Source organism: Lycorma delicatula, chromosome 7, assembly GCF_047948215.1.
Source record: "Lycorma delicatula isolate Av1 chromosome 7, ASM4794821v1, whole genome shotgun sequence".
Taxonomy (NCBI): domain Eukaryota; kingdom Metazoa; phylum Arthropoda; class Insecta; order Hemiptera; family Fulgoridae; genus Lycorma; species Lycorma delicatula.
The window spans coordinates 143,361,721-143,383,129 of NC_134461.1; the positions used below are offsets into that span (position 1 = coordinate 143,361,721).

General features: G+C 26.8%; 1 protein-coding gene across 1 annotated transcript in view; it reads right to left on the reverse strand.

Annotated features, from left to right (window-relative positions):
- Nucleotides 1-2,461: 2,461 nt before the first annotated feature.
- The window catches only part of LOC142327607 (uncharacterized), a 190,571-nt gene continuing 171,623 nt past the window's right edge, over nucleotides 2,462-21,409 (reverse strand). The window contains exons 4-5 of the mRNA XM_075370805.1: nucleotides 6,342-6,446; nucleotides 2,462-2,742 (exon numbers count right to left, since the gene is read on the reverse strand). Of these exons, the coding sequence (XP_075226920.1) occupies nucleotides 2,695-2,742; nucleotides 6,342-6,446 (153 nt within the window). The 3' untranslated portion in view covers nucleotides 2,462-2,694. The remainder of the gene's footprint in view (nucleotides 2,743-6,341; nucleotides 6,447-21,409) is intronic.

Below are 21,409 nucleotides of genomic sequence, written 5' to 3' on the forward strand. Positions count from 1 at the left end.
TTAATAAGAAAATTGACATGATGTTTAGACAAATATTTTGCTTACGTGTACATACAGATATCTGATCAGATGATCATATATATGTTCTACAATTGCTTTTAGTTCCTTCATGGAATCAATAACCTATTAAAATTATACAGGCTTCATGAGACATTAAATTAATGAGGTTAAGTAGATGGATGGCCATTGTTAAGAATAACCCTTATCATATTAACATATTCACTGATATGGTGAAACCTTATCATTTCCCGAATTGTGTTGCACAAGTCGTAGGTAATTCATGGACTACTTTTAACACCACAGCACAGGCGTTATGCAAGATACCTGTGAATCTTATTGTTAACCTCATTTCTTGAATTTTTACTTTTGCAGCTTTGGCAATATATGCTGCCGTAACAGCTATTTAACAGGAAAGCATATTGGTAAATTTTTTTTTTTTAAATTATCTTTTTTTTAGTTTTGTACCTTAAGGAGACTTTAAAAAAAATTTCTAAAAGAAATAGATTTAAATATTGTAAATAAGCTACAATATATATTTTATTCTAATGCTCCCTAGTCCAAAAAATTTATTTTTGTCAGGTGGAGATTTGACGTATAGATTGGCCTGTATTTGATCGTATAACTCTAGATTCCCTTGACCAGATTTCTTTGATCTTGATAGGCAGGTACTACTAACCAAATCTTTGGGGGAAAGAATGAATACAAATTTTTGCAAAAATTGGAAAAAATTGGGGGTTGTTGACTGAAATAAAGTTTTGTACTCTTTACTGGGACACTTAGCAAAAAACTTGGTTAAAAAAATTGAAATTTGTTTATCAATGTCAGAAATCATCAAAAAATTTTATTTATTATTCACTCCCTCCCAAAATTTTTTTTTTTTATATAATTTTCTTTTTTTAGTTATATATTTTGTTTCTCTAGCCTCTGGAACCACCATAAGGTATTACTTCTGAGGATGATATGTATGAATGTAAGTGAAGTGTAGTCTTGTTCAATATCAGGTTGACTATTCCCGAGATGTGTGGTTAATTGGAACCCAACCACCAAAGAACACCAGTATCCACAATCTAGTTTTGAAATCCGTATAAAAGTAACTGCCTTTAGAAGGATTTGAACCTTAGAACCTTTGTTACATCTTACTTCAGAAAAGGTGTTAATGGAAGTTTTTTGCATCTGTATTTTCTACATCAATATAAATTCAAACTACTATAAAAAGTTTTTACTTGTCCAACTCCTATGATCTGTGGTAACAAAAAATAGGTTTTATATTAAAAATTGTTTGTTTTTTTTTTAAATTCTAAACCATCTCATAAGTTACTCATTGCATTTAAAATGTAAAAATCTTAATTTTTTGATAGCCCTTCTTATTTTCACCCTCTTCCCAGAAAATTGCAACTTTTGCTTATTTAGAATTATGGCAGTATTTTTATATTTTTTAAACAATTTTAAAAAACATTTTTTTCATTTTCTTTTCACTACTTAGGGATTATTTTCTTAAAAATTAATTTTACCCAAATGCTTCTCCTTGATGTGGGAACTGCAAAATGAAATTTTTTCCCAATTTCAAATTACTAATGCTCAAAATGTATTTTGTTAAACAATAAACTCACTAAAATAATATCCTGAAGGGGAATTTAAAAAAAAAGAATTTTTTTTTTAATTTTGACTTTTAAAATCAATCTTTGTGAATATTTTAATCATTAAAAAGCTCCCTAATTCATGAGCTCCCAAATTTTCAAAAAGTCAAAAACATATTTTTGGATATTGTATGCTAAATACTAATATTAAAAAATTTAAATAATAAATCCAATAATATATTTGAAGTGAAGGTTTTTCAAGGGTGAAGCTGGGAAAGTTATGCAACTCTTTGCCTTTTTTTTAAGATAGGCTAACAAGCTCCACCACTAGTATAATATTATTATGAAAATTAGTAATGAACAGCAACTACTATTTATACTAAAGTGCAGATTATCAGGCTAGTCAGTGAATATATTTTTTTTTTCTAAATTTCCCAAGAAAATATAAAAGTAACTCTAATTTCAGTGTTATAAAGAGTCTGGACTCTTTATAAAGAGGTTGGTATAAAATATGGGACAGTTCTCTGCTACAAAATTAGTAACATAATGAATTTTAAGATGTAAAAAGAATGATAGGTTGTACTCAAATTTCATTAGTATTCCGAAATGCTTTCACTGAGCATTCAGAAGATAGTGCTGTTATGTTTCCCGGATATTCTGCTTTACAGACCTCATTATTTTTAAACTCTAATTACAATTAATCTTGTGTGATCAAGTAAACATGTTGAAGGCCATCGTGCTATTTAAGTACTGGTGGTATTTTTTACTGTGAAATGTATATTTTTAATGAGAAAAATGAAGAAATTGTTACAAATAGTTTGAATTAAATCAGATATCTCAAATATCGTGATGAAAAAATGTTACAATTAAAATGATTTTCTGGAAACAACATATTTTATTGCATATTTATTTTACATGTGGCACAATCTTCTAATAACATATACATATACAGACTACTTTTTTTTTCTAGGTATGTACGGAATTGTCAAATTAATAAAATTGCTGCAGATAATCAGCATATTTATTTTCACTGATTTATTTATAATTCAAAATTAATTAAAATAATAAAAAATGTACAAACAAAATACACATGTATAAGTAATTAATTATTAATATGTCAGTAGTTTCTTAGCCACCAGTATGGTTCAGCCCGTCGAAGTAATGCCTGAAATTAAAAAAAAATCCATTATAATAGTTTTAATCTTAGACTAAAGTGAATTATAATGTACACAATATATATATATTGTTTAATGTATATATATATTATTTTAATTGATGGAAGAGTAAAATAAAATATATTATTTGAGTATTTCTTTCAGTAATACAGTAGTAATATGTAATTTTAGGTAAATAAAAATCAAAATAGTTTTGCATTTGATTGTAGGCTGTGACTGTGGTTAAATTCTGTTTTCAGATGAAAATGTAAAATAAGTAGAGCCAATATAAACATTTTGAAATCTTTCTTAATTTTATATCAACTTAAATAAACTTCCTTCCCTGTAAATTATTTAATAGTTCATTATTTTATCATTAAGATTAAATTAGTAAATTTAATACTTTTCTTCATATAGTAGAGAGAATTTTTATATTTTACGTTGTAATATTGTAAAATAAAAAATTGTAAATCAGTAACTCTTTCTCTTATAAGATCCATAAATAGAAATCCAGATTTATCAAATTTTACAGAACATTTAATTTTAAGAAGAATAAAATTAAAAAACATACAAAATAATTTAGAATACTTGAAATTGTGAACAGTAATGATAAAATAATCAGAAAAATATGATATTTATGTATTCAATTGAATTATGAACTGTTTTATCGATGAGAAATTAAAACAACTAAAATAAACAATTTATTTAAATTCTTAACAATGTTGAGAAAAATATCAAAATGTTATATTGGCTATACTTATTTTACATCTGCATTCTTAAATCTTAAAACAATTTTGACTACACTTGGTCTATTACCAAATTCATAACTGTTTTATTATTGGATTTATTTTCGTTGTGTATTATTTCTACCATTATTATTAACAAATAGTTTAAAATCAAGACTGAAGATTATTAGAGGACCAAAACCCTACTTTCAAATGTTTGCTTGTAGTTACTTCTGGTGGTTTATTTATTAATTAGTGGACATTTATAATCAGTAAAGTTTTGTAGTTATTATATCTATAAAATACAATTTAATGTTAGTTCACAAATAAACTTGTTCATTGGTAGCAAAATTTGCAGTGATTGAGGCATTTTTACAACTCCTGTTGATAATCCTCGGTAAACAGAATCTTAATATGAAGTTCTATATCTCTGCTGCTTTGTGTATAAACCCATTACTGCAACCAAGTAAAATCAGCCCTAGTCTTTCTTGAAGTCAAAGCTTATCCAATCCATCAGTTTTCTAATAAACTTTCAGTAATATAAATTCTATCTGTTTGCTAATATATTTCATACCAATCCCCAAATTTGATGTACTATAATAAATTAACTGCAATATTGTTGCAGATAAAAATAATGATCATTTTATTTCTTTTACTGGAGTTTGGTTTTATAAATTCATAATTTGGCCATTGGTTACCGCTGTAATGAAGAGTATACGTGAGATACTATTATATTTACTGAAATTGAAATAAAAACCATTATTCTTCATGTGATTATATTATAGTGTATTAGTGGAAATATGGACTAAAATAAATAAACTTAGTTACTGATATCTATTGTCCTGAAAAATAAAAATCTCTATATAAGATGATTATAAATCTTTTGTTAGAGGTAATTGTTTTGAAATCTGTTATACTTAAAACATAACAGTATTGATGTAGAATTTGTTAGTTTATTGATAAGATACAACATCGTTAGTATCAATTAAATCTGTTTGGTATGGGAAGCACTGGTGTGTATTTACTTGTAAAATAAATGTCAAAGTTTTTCAACAAGTGTTTTGTAATTCAACAGAATCAAAAATCACTTCTTTAAACAAAGAGAGTTTGTAAATTTCAAAGTTCATGGCCTGTGCAACCGTACTTTGCATAATTATATATAATTCTAGTGATTGTTTTTTTTTCTATTTAGGTTTAAAATATTTCTTTATAACCAACCCTCTTCCTATGTAGAACACTGTCTAATATTTGATGTTATATTTATTTGTTTAAAAAACAGTCATACAAACATAATAATTATGAACTAAGAATTGATGGTAATTAAAAATCTATGTAAGTTTAATTATACATGATAAAATATTATGAAAAAAATATTAAACTACAGAAATTAGTTTTCTCAATAGGTGGATCTTTAGTGAGGTTACTGTTATAATTATTAGATGAATAAATAAGAAAGTTTATATTTCTAAGTCATGTGAAAAATGTTTTACTTTATATTTATTGAATCGCACAAAAAAACTATGGAGGAAAATTGAACCCTTCTGTATAAAAAAAACTTTATGATGTAACAGTAAGGAAAGAAACAAATTTCACTAATTTAGTCAAAAATAATACCACTAATCAATTTTGCTTTAATATAATTTCAGAATTAACTCACTCTAATTGTGTTCCCACAGTCTTGTGTTAAAGACTATTGATCAATCACTTGTAAGGGAATCCTTGCATTAACATGTAAAACATCTTTGGTAGTAATATTTTGAAAGTAAAAATAGCAAGTTTCCCTTCCCTCTGAAACTACATTTTTAATAAAACAGTTTCTGTAAATTATAGAAACTTAACAACCTTGCACACAGCATGCATGAATGTGGTGTGTCCATAATGTGTATATTTAGAGGAAGAAGAAGTCAATTTATGTCAGTTACATTTTTTAAATCTGTAATTTAAGTGTGAAAAATCACACAATGAAAAATTCTCTCTATAGTGTATGGTCATTATATATTGCTTTTTAGAAATGTATAAGCCATTTAATTTTTTGAGAAGTTTTATAGTAGTAAAATTACATTATTTTTTATTATATTAGTTTCCTAATTAATTAACTTTGGTTACTCAAACTGAAAAATTTGAGCAACCAAATAAGTTGTTAAGTAATTTTTAAAATGGAATTGTAACTTTTCAGCCAGCATAACACATTTTTATAATTACTATCTTGTGATTTTAAATTTTGTCTTTATTACTACTAATAATTAGTAAGGGGAACTACTATACTTTACCCTTTATATATTGTTTCCTTATTGGAGTCTAGATAAACCTTTTCAAATTTTAGTTCTGATGATGTAGAAGTTGGTAGAGGAGACATTGCTTTTTAATTTGATCTAATTAAAGCTCTTGCATTCTCAAAATTTTATGTAAATTCATATTATGTAGTTCATAAAATTTAAACAAATCTTTCATTTGACATTACAATCATTTTTTTTTTAAACCCGATTGTTTTTTAAAATAAATGTTTATTTATTTTAAACACAAACATTTTGAAATTATTTAATTTTTTGTTGTCATATGATTATAGTTTTATTCCAGATTTAAAATGTTGTATTTGAGCATTTTCCAATTTTTTTATATTCTCTGTCAAATGAATATACTGTACTATTAAAAGTTTCTAGAGAAATATATAATAAATTTTTACTATCTTTAATTTTTTTTTCTAATTTATTCTGAAGTTCTTCTTCGGTGTTTTAATTAGTTCTAGTACTTTAATTGAATCTGTACGTAGAAAATTTGTTGAGTTAAATTATTTTATAATTTTTTTATACTAAATTTCATTTTATAAATATGTAAATGAATAAAAATTCAAAGTAGTTTAGATAGTGAAACTATAAACAAATTACCTGTTGATTACTGTTTGTATTTGTATAATAGTGTGTGCGCCGTTGTCTTAAAGCATCTGATCCAAGCCATGATGTATATCCAACAAATTTTTTTCCCAAGTTAAACTGAAAAAAAAAACACAAAATTTCATAATATTTACAATAATGTTGGACTTATTTCATAACAAAAAATGAAATCATTGATTTTATTTTTCATGGTGGTTGGCAATGAAATTATAGAAAGGTATGGTTTGTATTAAATCAATTTAAATCGGTGTGTACCTAACAAATTAAACCTAAGTAAAATTATCTGTAACATCTACATTTGATTCCATTTTTCATTGATAATTAACCAGTCCATTTAATTTATTAAATTCATAATGATTTTTATATTTCAACATTTTTATTATAAATGAAATTTATTGTTTTTACGTACAAACAAATTTATAATTTATTAAATATTATAATTTATCATTTATAATGTTAATAATGCATTAATAAATGCACATAAATAGAAGTAACAATAAATGCACTGCGCATAGAAAAGTGGAATTCCTTTGTAAGATAATTGGATCAGATAAATCATTTTTAAAAACCTTAATAAAAAAAAAATGTAAAATTAAATATAACAGTTACAGAGCTTACACGTACAGTGTAACGAAAAATTATCTAAATAAATCAACCAGAACTTGTAATCAATGAACAGTGACTTGTTTGTATGTTTTTTGGGTTTTTTTTTAAATTAAATTGATAATTGTTAATTATTTAATTCCCCTGTTCATAATAATCAAAAAAGTAAAAATGATATTAGTAATGAAAGAGAGAAAAAATACTAATGAAGATATTTAATAAATAAATAACTTTTTAATAATAGCTGTCTAAAACAATTTAAAACCATTCTTATTAAACGCTTAAAATGACCAGTTTTGTATGTAAAAGTTGCAAAAATATAAAAAGTATAATTTGTTTAATAAATGATCTCTTTTCTCACAATAATATCCATTTCTCCATAATGAAAATATAGTAAAACACTATCATACAGTTTCATATTAGATGTTAAATTTAAATTACTGCATATTTCATTAAAATAATTTAATAATTATCTATACTTACAGCTCCGCAGTTCTGTTCCAAAAATTAAAGTATGCATGAAACATAAACAACATCAAAACATATCCAGAATTAACATAAATTATAAATTAGTGTAATATAATTGTGTCATTATAGAAAACGATAATTCATTAAAAAAAGAGAGTACAGTTAAGTGTCTTTTGTTTAATAATAAAATAAAATAAAAAGTTTTATAATAAAATTATAAGTGCTGATTAGAATTTGTTAGTGATTTCTTTGTATAAGTAATTTTTTTAATGTGGTTAAGTGATTTCTTTCATTTCTTTGGAATAAGTAATCAAAGAAATCTGTAATATTAATTTCTGATGAAGATTCCTGAGTTAATACCCAAATCAAGGTAAATAAAATCACAAAAATCTTTTTGCATGTTAACAAATGAGGATTTTTGAAAATCAACTTATAAAGAAAGCAAAACGGAGTCATTTATGAAATAATTACTATTATTATAGGAGTGAAAACATTACAGTAGTTTTCATGAAAGAAAGAGCTTGTCTTAACATATCAAAGTAATCCACTTTTAAGTAGTAGAGTCTAGTTCAATTTAATTGAATATTAATAATAAGGGTTGGCTGTGTAAAAATATTTAAAGGCATTTTTTTACCTTACATCAGTAAAATAATAAATCAAAATCATAATAAAAGTACATTGTAACATAAAAAAATTCTTAATCTATGTCATTTTACAATTAGTCATCATCTTTTATTAAAACTTTGTTGATTTAAGATAAACGTAATTTCAACATTTTAAAGAGCTTTTTAAGTTTTAAGATGTTACTCTAATATTAGGAAACTTATAGTGCAAAATTGAACTTCTTAAAAGAGTTAGAAATGTACTCAATAATTTAAGAAACCAGACAGAATGATGCTTTTAGAGTATTTTAATAACAATTTGTGTACATAGCTGTTAAATAAAATTATGGGTTATTCTATATATATCCAATTGACACTTTATGTGCATGATGTTATTTTGTCTTCTTTTACAACAAATCAAACTGCTTTTAACAACAAATTCCAATAATGACTCACATTTTTGTTATGTTCTTATCATAAAGTAACAAACTGTTCATAATTTCCATCTTTCATCTAAAACTTTCACTGTAATTAACTTCTTCATTAAATTCAGTCAATACTTATTGCAAAATATGAAAAGTGAAATGTTGTAAATAACTAACATTTGAAGTACTTATAAATATAGAAATTGCTTAATTAGTAAAGTTATATATTTCCTACAGTAACAGTTCAAAGTTGAAATTGTATCCATACTTGTAACTGCTTTTTCATACATCATCAGTTACGGAGCATTTAATAAAAAAGAAAATTATTTATAAAAAAATTGTAAGATTACTGGTTATAAAGTTGTCAGTGAGAAAAGACGGTGGAGTATTGAATGTTAGCCAAGAATTTTAATTAATATTAACTGTTTTATATTTTCTAGTCACGAAAATCCATGTTATTGGATTAACTTTTACAGTGCTTATCAGTGGCAAATAGAACCAGTGAGTAGTTAATATCTGTAATAACAAAAAATAAATAAAGTAATAAAACAAAAATAAGAAAAGGCTATTTGTTTTACATAAATTTCCTCTACACTGATTCACTGCTTGCTAGAATTATCTCATACTTCAAATAAATATTATATCTTGAAAAGTCTGAATGTTATGGATAATAATTTTTCTCAAATGTAATTCTTCTCATTCTTAAGCAATTTGTAATTACTTTTTTTTTAGTTTATATTTCCTATCAAGTTGTTAACTTTCTGTTTTTGTCATCCATCCTATTTCTGTATTTATACAATTAAATAAGTAAAACTTTTTTTTTTAATATGGTTTTTTTCCTTTTTATTATTTAAGTATTTAATTTTATTTTTTTCATCGAAGTAAATTTTTTTAATGCAGTTTTATCTTGAAAAGTCTGCGAGTATTATGTATAATACTTTTTCTCAAATGTAAGAGTAGCTCTTTCATTTCCTCATCAGTTGTTTGTAAAAGAAATTTTTAGTCATAGAAATATAATTAGCCCAGACTGTGATGGTAAGTTATATATAAATCAATCAGATGATGAACATGCTAGTCATTAATTTAGTCTTCCAGTAGTCTGGGAATGAATCTGCAGAAATACTTTAGTACAGCTAAGATCATATAGTGTATTTCTAAGTGCATGTAATGTATATAAGAGCATTGATACAATATCTTTCAGTGCTAGCTAACTAGTAATTTAAAACGATTTAGTTATTTATTTTTTAAAAATTTAAATGGTTTGATGCTTCTTTTCAATTCTTTCTGTTCTGCAGAAATGTTTTTATCTCAACATATTTATACAAACTACGTACATCCTCAGGAATCTGTTGTATGTATTCAAATTTTTATCTTTACAGATTTTTTAGTTACTACATATTACTGTATTACCAAATTAATTAAAAATGGCCATCTCAATGTATAATTGTTATTAATATAATTTAATTTTTAACTAGATTCTGCCAGTAAGCTCATGGCAGCTGGCTTTAGTTGGGTAAAGAAATTTACCCAACTATTTGTCTTTAGATTAATTAAAAATTTTATTGATTCACCTAGTTTTAAAAATCCTTCTGTAACACCACATTTTAAAGGCCACATTTTTTTGTTTCTATTTTTTTTGTCCATGTTTCAGTACTATTAAGAAGTACACTCAAAAAAGTATTTTTCAAGATATTATTTCTCAAATCCTTAGATCTATATTTGACTTCATATTTATTAGAATTTGAATATAACAGCCGATTATTAGATTTCACTGATAACATGTTTGATTTTCTTGTTCTGGTTTATTATTTATTCATCTTTTTTTAAAATTAGAATCGCTGTTAATTACTTATTAAATGCTTTTTATTTATTATTTCATAAAGTGATGTTAATACCCAAAATTTAAATTTTACTTTCTTCATTAATAAGTTCACTTTAATTAATTTTTTTTTACAATATTAATTTGATATTCATTCTTCAGCTGTTTGTAATTACTTTTTTTTAGTTTATATTTGCTATCAAGTTGTTAACTTTCTGTTTTTGTCATCATCCATCCTATGTCTGTACTTATACAATTAAATAAGTCAAACTTGTGTTTTATTGTTTTTTTTTAATATGATTTTTTCCTTTCTATTTAAGTATTTAATTTTGTTTTTTTCACTGAAGCAAATTTTTTTATTGCAGTAAATTTGAACAAAATAAGTTTACGAGCAAATTTTTTTATTGCAGTAAATTTGAATTTTGAAAAGTTATTTGTAGCAATTTCATTACTACTACTATTAATTTGTATCTAAATTTAATTAGGAATTAAATTATTTGTTAAACAACTTATACTACTCTTTTTCATTTTTGTGTAATTCAACATATCTAATGGATGTAATAAGAATAATCACATTGTGTATAAGAGTTTTGAAATTTGAAAGTTAATTAATCTTCTATGAAGTTTTTTTCTTAAAGGTAAATTATGTATAAGCTGGTGTTTAAATAATTTTGTTAAATTAATTATTAAAATTACATGTATATTTTTATACAATAAGCATAAAAAACTTGTTAAAAATATTAATTGTCGATTACTAAATCGATAAAAGTAGACTTAACACTTATTTTTTTTTTACTTTAGAATTTTTGTTATTCATTTTTTAATGCTTGAAATTACTAAGTTATTTATAAATGTTATACATACCCTGCTATCCAACTGTAAAGCAAAACAAAAAATATATTTTTTTATTGTAATAAATTTGTTTTAAACATTTTACATAAATTACATCTACTTACATTTAAATTTTACATTTAATTAACATTATAAATGGTTAACATTATCATATAGAAGTGACATATTATGAAGTGAGAATAAGACTAGTGTGAACAACTTTCTTTTACTGAGGAGGTAAGCTTACTGTTTTTCCTCAGATATAGTAAAACTATTGAATACTATGAAAAATATCAGAATTATGCGCTAATATTATTTCTTTGATCACACTCCTGAAAACTGTGCTACATGCTTATAGAATTATTATTATTTTTATGCTAATAATGAATTTACTTGAGATTTATTACATAATTACAATTTTACAATTTTGTTTTAGAAGCGAAGCTTCTTAACTGGTGAAAAGAGTGCTCAAATTAATATATTGTTCGATGAACACATTGAGGAGCTCTCATCCCAACAATCTATGGCAGACAGTTCAGAACATAAAGAGAGGGAATCGTTATCACTCCATTCATGCAAGCAACCAGTGAACTACAACGTTCTGATAGACAAGGTTCAAACCCACAACATCTTTTATAAATCGCTACAAAAATTATGAGACGAGTCAAAGATAATGTTACTTTTGCTTTCAAACACATTGCCAATAACACAAACATTACAAAGGAACAAAATAATGAGACCAAAAGGGGCACCAATGGCTTGACATTTAGGGTTAATGAAACTGGATGGACTGATTTGCTTAAATTGTTGTACAAGTTAAAAAAACAATAGTATAGATATTTCAGAAGATCTAATAGTTGAAATGAATTATGTAAATAAAGCTACATTAGTTAACGAAGATGCTGTTGTGCAATTTATTTCTATAAATTGGTTAATTGTAATTCATATAAAATTTGGTAAGAAGCTTCGCTTCCATCATGTGTTCATGCACTGGTGCACTTCATTTTTTTTTTTTTTTTTACTTTGGAGTAATAACTGTTTCTAAAAATAGTCAATATGTGTTTTACAGTGAGTTTTCTACCACATTTGGTTGTTTAACCATGTTTTTAGTTACTGAGAATTTCAAATTCCTGGTGATTGAGTATGATCTCCTGGATAAATTTTATCCATCAATAATTAATTTATAACTTAAGTGAGTTTAAATAAGATATGACATTTATTTATCACAGTTTACACATTTTTTTTATGAAATTTTTTTTAGCTACTAGTACTTAAAACCATTTAATTCATTTAAAGGAGCAATTTCCATTAGGTGGTAAGCATTTATAATTATTTCCAGTGTTACATTATGAGAGATTGGAAAAAATGTTATAATGTAATGTTTTTTTTTTTCCTGTTTAGCCTCTGGTAACTACCGTTTAGATAATGTTTCAGAGAATGAATGAGGATGATATGTATGAGTGTGAATGAAGTGTAGTCTTGTACATTCTCAGTTCGACCATACCTGAGATGTGTGGTTAATTGAAACCCAACCACCAAAGAACACCGGTATCCACGATCTAGTATTCAAGTCTGTGTAAAAATAGCTGGCTTTACTAGGACTTGAACGCAGGAACTCTCAACTTCCAAATCAGCTGATTTGGGAAGACGCGTTCACCACTAGACCAACCCGGTGGGTTTTATAATGTAATGTTGAATGACAAAAAGCTAACAACTCATGAAATCTTTTAATTATAGTAATGATCAAATATAATTAAGAGGAAAGATTTAAAAATGAGGTTAACAATGAAATTGAGACAAGAATAATAAATATAGATCAAGAATTTGAATCCTTCTCTATTATTGTTGAACATATAACTTGATTTTGTGTGGTTGAGAAAGTTGTGTCATTCATAAAAACCTAAACTCTTGAATCTGCTGTTCCTGAATACAACAAACAATATGCCTTAAGGTTTGAAAGAATATTATGGAATGGTTTTTAGTGAAAGCAGTGAGGTATTGTCATATTTGAAGTTTCTCTGTTAAGAACTTTTCAAATAATTTTGAGAAAATACTTAATAGCATCTTATGATGTATTCAATTGAAACAGGGTTTGTCCTGAATGTAGCCCAATTGATACTGGTAAACTCAATTTATTGAAGATATGAGCAAATACATTTAATAGTTTCCAAAAGAGGTTACTTGTGCAACCACACAGCGCTTCCAGCGATGTTTCCATTGTTGGTATGCCTTGCTGAACTGCTGTTGTGGAGAGTCCTTGTCACTGCCTCTTTTTGAACAGTTTCAATGGTCATGAATCAAATGTCTTTTTTCAGCTGGAGGAAACAAAAAGAAGTCTCAGGGAAACAGGTTGGGGCTGTAAGGCAGCATTGGCACTTTCAGAATAAACTCTGTAAAGTGCCCATTTATTTTAGCCATTGTCATCAGTGTAAGACAGACTGGACAAAAACCAATCAATGTTAAATTGTATCCTAGAGCAAAGTACAACTATTTTAACAAATTGATTTTTTCATTTAGTGCTTTAATTTTTCTTCAAATTTATGTCATTGCAGAGATCTCTACTTCATCAGAGTATTTTACATGGAAATTAGATAAAAATATTACAAATATAGAGGTGTAAACAAATAAATAGTGAATGTTTTTCTTTGTATTTTTAATATTTAATTATGTTTTTAACTTAATTTTAGCAAAATTGTTCTGAAACAAACATCTGTGAGAGTACTAAATATGGAGAGAAAAAAATAAATTGGTAAATGAAAAAATTAATTTTTATAAAGAACTAATCAGTTTTTTGTATGAGGTATACTGAAAATGGAGTTCAAGCTATTCAATCTCATGAAATTTGGCAAAGTTAAGCATGAATATATTAACAAACATAAAGTTATTAAAATTTTGTATATATCATACATTGTTCACATAATTAAAATAACTTATTATTGAAAGTAATACATTTAACCTTTCTATCTAGAGGATGTAATATCCACCCAGATTTCTTATAGTGTGGTAGTTTTAAATCAGCAATCTAATGTTGCTGAGAATCTTATTTCAAAGACAGTTTCTTATAACTACTCTAAATATTTCTTGAGATTTGTGCTCAGCTATAATGTTCTTTAAAGAACATAGAATAAAAACTTTTTGGTTATTCCTATTATTAGATATTAGTAATTATTTATTTTTTTTTTTATTAATTTTACTAATAGTTTTTAGTACTTACTTGACACATCTTTTGTTATGGTAAGCATGAAAAAAAAAATTGATTAGTTTATCATATCTGTTTAAGAGATGCTATACTGTATATATTCTAATATTACCAAAATTTATAATTTTAAATTGCTATTGATTATCAAAAATTAGGACATAAACATCCAAAACTGGGCAACAATTGGATGAACCTCATTAATAATTTCATAATCAGCGCCTAGAAAACATGTGTAGGTGCACTTGGTCATGATAAAGGTCTTACGTTATTCAGGACACTCATCAAAGTGCCTGATTAAATGTAAGTTCATGGAATATTACATAAGTATTTTTATTAGTTTAGGTTTATTGAATAATAAAATTGTGGTCTGTTTTGATTATAATAATTTATAATATTAAAACATATATAATATTCACACATATCGATTGAGGAAAATACTTTTAACAGTATAGTATTCTTAAGGACATACAATTGTATTTAAAAATAATTTTAAAAATTCAACCTCAGGAACTAATATAAATTATCATTTTAATATTATAGTTCATTATCAAATATATTCTTTATGAAAAAAATTAAAAACAAATTAATATTTGTTAATAATACTAGATATCAGTCACTGTTATGTCTGATCCATTATAACTTTAAATCAATTTGCTTTATAATCAGATAAAATAATATACAAATGAAAATAAAACAGACACATCAACGTTAAAAATAAAATTATAACAAGTTATTTATAAAAATTCTCATTAATATATTTCAAACGACATATTTTACTATAATTTACATAATATACTTTAAATTCACATAATATTGTTTAAGCAATATATTATTCTCAAATTATAAATGAACAAATAAACATTTTTTCAAAGATTTAAATTAATTTTTTTTTTAAATCAACAGAAAAAAAGGATTACCTTTTAATGATTGATTTTAAAAATCAATCACTAAATTTTTCATCAGAAAAAGGGATGATCTTGGTCTCAGCTTTTCATACATATAACATAAATATTAATCTTCTATGCAATTCTTTATCAAAACAATCTGTATCAATTATCACTACTTTCTATTTTTTTAAAAAAAATTGTTTTGAAAAACTTAAAAAATCTACTGATTCATTGCTGTAAATAGCTAGTTTCTCAATAAGTATTGGTAGTTTTTTCTAAAACAAAAACAATACATTGATCTGTTGCTTTATCCCAATCTTTCTTATGGCCATGACATATATGCAAAACAGTTGTGGTACAATAGTCATCAGTTACAGAATGAAGTAATTCTTTCTTTTTAAATGTATCTTATATAAATTAATATGTTATGTTTTCTGTTGGTTTGGATGTAATAACTTTGAGTTAGTGAAGAATATGGTAGGAAACCATTTCATTCCTCACTTTCCTTTTTAAACCTGAAATAGAATACTTTTTATTGTTGTGAATGGCTATACCATTTTCTTGGGCAACTTTGTGTTTCGTGAAAAATTGTCTATAACCATTTGGTTATGATAGCTTACCAAGACAGATAGAGGTTGTCACTGAAAATCCTCTATATATTTAAAACAGTTGAGGGTATGCTAAGCCTCAGCATAAAATGGCTATCTACATGACAGCAAAACAGCTAGTTATACTTTTGACAAGTTTTATTGTTAATTAATTGTTGTTTAATTTTAACCTTAAAAATTAATTTTAGGCTTGAGAACGGAGATGCCACCAGTATTTTACATTACTGCCAACAGAAAATGATATTAGTAAAATGCAATGAAATGGGTTCTCCTTGTCCTCAAGTTCTCTAACAGCGCTAGAAATTTGAAAGAACAAGAATTAGTCAATGAAGGCTGACAGACAGCTTTTTGGGAGAATAGTACAAGTAGTAAAGTATACTGGAAAAGACTACAAAGAGTATAAAAAAAGGAGCTCTAGAGAGGCTGCATGCCATGATAAATCCATGGGCCATTGGGATCATTACATCCTTGTACCTAAAAATATATAGTAGTATACTGGCATAGAACAGGAAGATTGATGGAAAGATAGAAGAAGAATTCAGGAATAAGCAGAGTAATGAGCAGTAGGTTACAAAGAAATGTTTTGTATAAGATGTATTTTTTGCAATTTTTATACATGTGCAGAGGCTTGATTTGTATAGGAAGAAAATAAACTGTAATCTATAAAAATTAAACTTCTTAGAAATATGATTAGATAAGATAAAGACAGATTATCTGAGGGATATAGAACTAAGGGCTCACCCAAATAGAGAAAGCATGTCTGACAAGATAGTGGGAGCAGAACTAAAATTATCTGGTTACATTAAGAGAATGAGGAAAAAACAGCATTGAAAGCGTTGAATTAGGAGGTAAATGGAAAAGATAAAGAGGAACATCAAGGAAAATATGACTTGGTAAAGAAAAATATTGTAATACAAGAGTGTAGAAGTAGAAATGGTTATGGTGGTGGAGAGGTAAAGGGTTAGAACACAATGGTAGTCTATGATCCATCAGTCAACCTTTACATTAGATAAGAAAAGAAGAAAAATTTTTGCATTCACTTTATACTTTATATGATACATTTTAAAATGAAGCATGCTAAAAAATCTCTGGTGTTATTTTTCCTAAATTAGTCCACGTAATTGGTTAATGACATGTGCCTTGGACAAGACCAGCTATCAAACCGCAATTGGGCTGTGCCCTATGGTAAGTCAGTGACGTTAAAAATAATTACACAACAGAAACGTTGTTCCTGTTAAAATTTGTTAGGAAGATAAAATACATATACTTTTTGCATAATACAGTTTGTTACAAGAAACAAGTTTGTGTATGTAAATGGAAACAATTATGCATTCACAAGTGGAAATTGGTCTGACATCTTTAGCTGTCACTATCAGCTGTTTTACAAAATTTGAAATGCACTCATAATTGTACTTTGGATCTAGTTTCTTGTCTATCTTCAAATATAGAAAGTTATTTACTAGAAGAAGATGTTCAACTAGATGTTTACTAGAAGATATGTTCATATATAAAATGTAAAATATGACTATTTGGTATATTTATAAGTTGTTTGTTCAGTGGTGACGTAAAATAATTTCTCAGCTTTGAGTACAATTTTAATAGTCAAATTTTATATATATATATATAAAATATAATATACCAATTCATATTGAATTGATATATATATATATCAATTCAAAAGGTTGAATTATGAGGACACCACTGGATGATCTTATTGAAAATTATTGCCCTTCTTGAATATTTTTTTTTATTAGAAACCTTATCTATGCTTTACTTTGAGATTATTTTTAACTACATAAAATCATTTCTAATTCATTTAACAGCCTTTAGTTTATGTATCTTTATTTAAGTATTTTCCATTCTTGATGTTATACAAATTTAAATATTGCACTGTCAACTGTTAAAAAAGTATTGGGCAATCCTTTGTAGTTGGACTCGCCAAGCAAAGTTCAGTTTGACTTTTCCTACTATAGTATTAAATATTGACAATTGATAGGATCATGTTAATTTATGTAAGCCACGTAATTAGTGTTTCCCTAACACATATTTACCTATAAAAAACACATAGTTTTTCTGTACTAATCTATCTTTGTTTTGAATACATAAAATTATATGTGATTACTTACCAGCTGAAGATCAACCGTGTTTGCAAAAACAAAAGAAAAAAATACAGTTAGTTAACAGAAATAACTACTGATACTGGCATTCCATTTGGTACGTAAGAGTGGAACAAAAGCTTGTACTGTGAGCTCTATAGTTACAAACTGGCACAATTATACAATTACCAAATGAAATTGCCTATGTCAGGTATTACATTTAGGAGATTGAATTATGAATTTCAAGTTTTATTTAATATTGATAAACCATAAAAAATTAACAAACCATAAAATTTAATATTTTTTCATAATTCACAAACTGCATTGAATGGTAGACACATACACGCATGATATTTAAATGTTTATGTAATGCTTGCGATACTTGTACAAATTTCTTTAAAAAAAAATGGTACTCTTCCATTAGTGACAAGAAATAGTTGTCAGTTTTCAATTGGTTTAATCGTAAATTAAATAATTGTCTGTGTAATAATGTTCTGCTAGTAATTGAAGATTTTGTGAATTAATTTGTTTTAATTAATTTAAAAAATAATTGCTACCACTAGGTTATCTGTAATAACCATTGTGCATTTAAAATACCTTTATTAAAGTATTTTAAGATGGTTTTTTGGCTGTAATTTTTTTTAGTTGCTGTACTATTTTAAATATTGATTTAACTTTTATTAAGGAGGCTTATCAGCAAGGAATTTCTGAGATAAATGGCTGCCATGATGACACCACATGAACTATGCAAAATATGAATCTCTTTATTCCTCCAACTTGGCGTTTCTCAACCTGGGGGTTGTGGTGATAAGAAGGAGGGGGATTGTGAAATTAGCCTACAACTTTACTCATAAACAATAATAAAATCATTGTATGAACAAAAATCATTTATTATAAACATTTTACTTATTTACAAGTACACATGTAAAGAAAATAAATTAATAAATGGTTGCATTTGTTTTTAATTTAGAAGTTTCTCCATACGTGGATCTATGTGAGAAACACAAAAGCAAATTATTTTCAAGTGATAAAAGGAGATTCAGATTAGATTTTACCACAACTGCTGACAAAAAATCCTTTTCACAGAGGTAAGACATGGTGAAAGGATTAATATTTTCAATGTTTCTGTGACTAAATTTCCATACGTATATCAACAAAGAAACCAAAATGTATCCAAATCTTCAAATGTGAATTGTACTTGTAATGTTTTATCAGCAAACATTTTGATGAGCAGGTCGTGAATCTGAACTGGTAAATTAGCAGTTGCAACAACGTTTTCACTAAATGGATTCACTACCCATCTTCTGAAGAAATCATTTTTATCTTCCGGGAAATACTCAGCCAACTGAATTTTTAGCTCATGAAATTGAATCTTTATGCTACACACACTGTGGTGAATAACTATCTTTTTCATCCAAATTTTTCTCAGTATAATTGGAAATAAGTGGAAAATTTTTGGTTTGAAGGCGAATAATCCAGATATCATGTTTCGTAATGAAAGCATGAACTTTGTCTGTCATTAATAAAATGTGTTTTTAATATCTTTGTAAAGTCGCCTTCAAGTCGTTTAAATGCGAAAATACATCAGCTAACAGCAACATACATTCATTTGGTTAAAATATTTAGAATGGCGTTTACCTGGAAAAATATTATTAATTCATCTTGCAATTCCAATAACCGGGTTAACAATTTCCCCGTGATAACCATCTGACTTCCGCATGGAAAAAAAGAGATTTTTTCTTTTTACTCATTTCATCGCATAGTCTAGCAAACAGCCTATTCTGTAATGGTCGACTTTTAATAAAATAAAACATTTTTACAGTTTAACAAAAAATTTATTTGAAATTTTCCAGCTTATTTTTTTGTGGCAGGTGCGTGTCTGTGAGGGAAGCAGTGCGTCCATTCCGCTCTTGTATATGACGATTTCTTAATTTTTTTCCAGAAATCCACTGTGTTCTTTCCTGTTAACACCTTCGCACCATCGCTGCATGCTGCAATACATTTTGTCCAATGTATGTAATAGTATTTAGTAACTTCAAAAAAAAAAAAACATGAGAAAGACGTTGTCCTGTTGCATGACCAGGGAATTGATTTGCAAAACAACATATTTTCTTTGATCTGTGCCTATAGCAATCATATATCACGAAGCGTAAGAACTGAAAAATGTTTGCCACATTTGTTGATTCATCAAATTTAATAATAAAAATCTGACTTGAAATAACCTCCTGAATTACCTACTCTCTATCATCGGTTGCCACGTCATCGATTCGTTTTGATATCGTCGTTAGAAAGAAACTTTTTTTTTAAATTAGAAAAAACTGGATTTTTTTTCAATTTTGTTGCTTCTTCCACGCCTATTAAAACATTGACCCTCTACTCTTATTGTTACGAGATAAGATACTTCAAGTATACTTTTATCAGTTTTGTTTGATTTACAAACAGGAGCTTGTTGATTTCTCGAAGATATGGGCGGCTCACTTCGTTTTTGCACAAATTTATCCATTTTTTATAAGAATCTAATTGGAAAAAACAGTTACACTGCACAGTTAAAAACTAAACCTTCAATTATTATAATTTTCAATGAAACTATGCTTTTAAAAACTTAAATTCAGTCACTAGATGCGCGCTTCGCATTCGAAACTAAACTAATCTTCTGCAATCCCTTACGCCTCTTTTACACTGCTTATAACACGACGTGTTGAAACGTATCATGGATGTTCGAACATGACGCTCTCATAGCGAATATTGTGGAAGTTCAGACAAAAAAAAATTAAATTACAAGAAGCACGTACTAATCAGGTTGGAACCTGTAAATTGCTCATGTTTGTACACTTCATCATGCATGTTCATATCTACCGCTATCAGCGCAGCATAGTTTTAATTAGGTTTTGTTGGCTAGAAGTTGAGGTTTGCGTAATATTAATTATTTATATATTTTTTCTTTTGGTGTCATGGAGCTAAAAAGGTTGAGTATCTGCTCTAATTGTACCACACCGTATTTGTTACGGTGTTCGCTAATTTTCTATAGTTTGTTACGAGCTCGTATTTATGGGTCAACAAAATTTTGTGAATGATTAACTGTTTGATGGACATAGTTTCCCGGCAGAGTTGGAATTCCCCGATATGCCCGCCATTCGTCCGAAATAATTGTAGATACCGCTTCTATGTAATTTATTATCAAATTAATTAGAGATTGCTCGATTCTGTGTGGCATGGTAACCAAAAAACATTCCTTACTTTCTTGACAAAAACCACTGAAGACCCGCTGTTGTTGAGGCTGTTACGGACAACGTTAGGTTTTCGTCGCGTGAACATACTTTCGTCAGTTCCAATCGGTTCACCGATTACCACTGGATTGTTAATGATATAGTGAGAACAAACTTCGTGGATGTAATAACTCAAGTCCACAAAATTGTTGTGGTCGATTTCTAACTCTTGTTCACAAAACTTGACTGATGCTAGGCCCTTTGTACGAGTATAAATGAAGAGCAGTCAAAAAAGGTAATTAAACTGATTAGAAATGT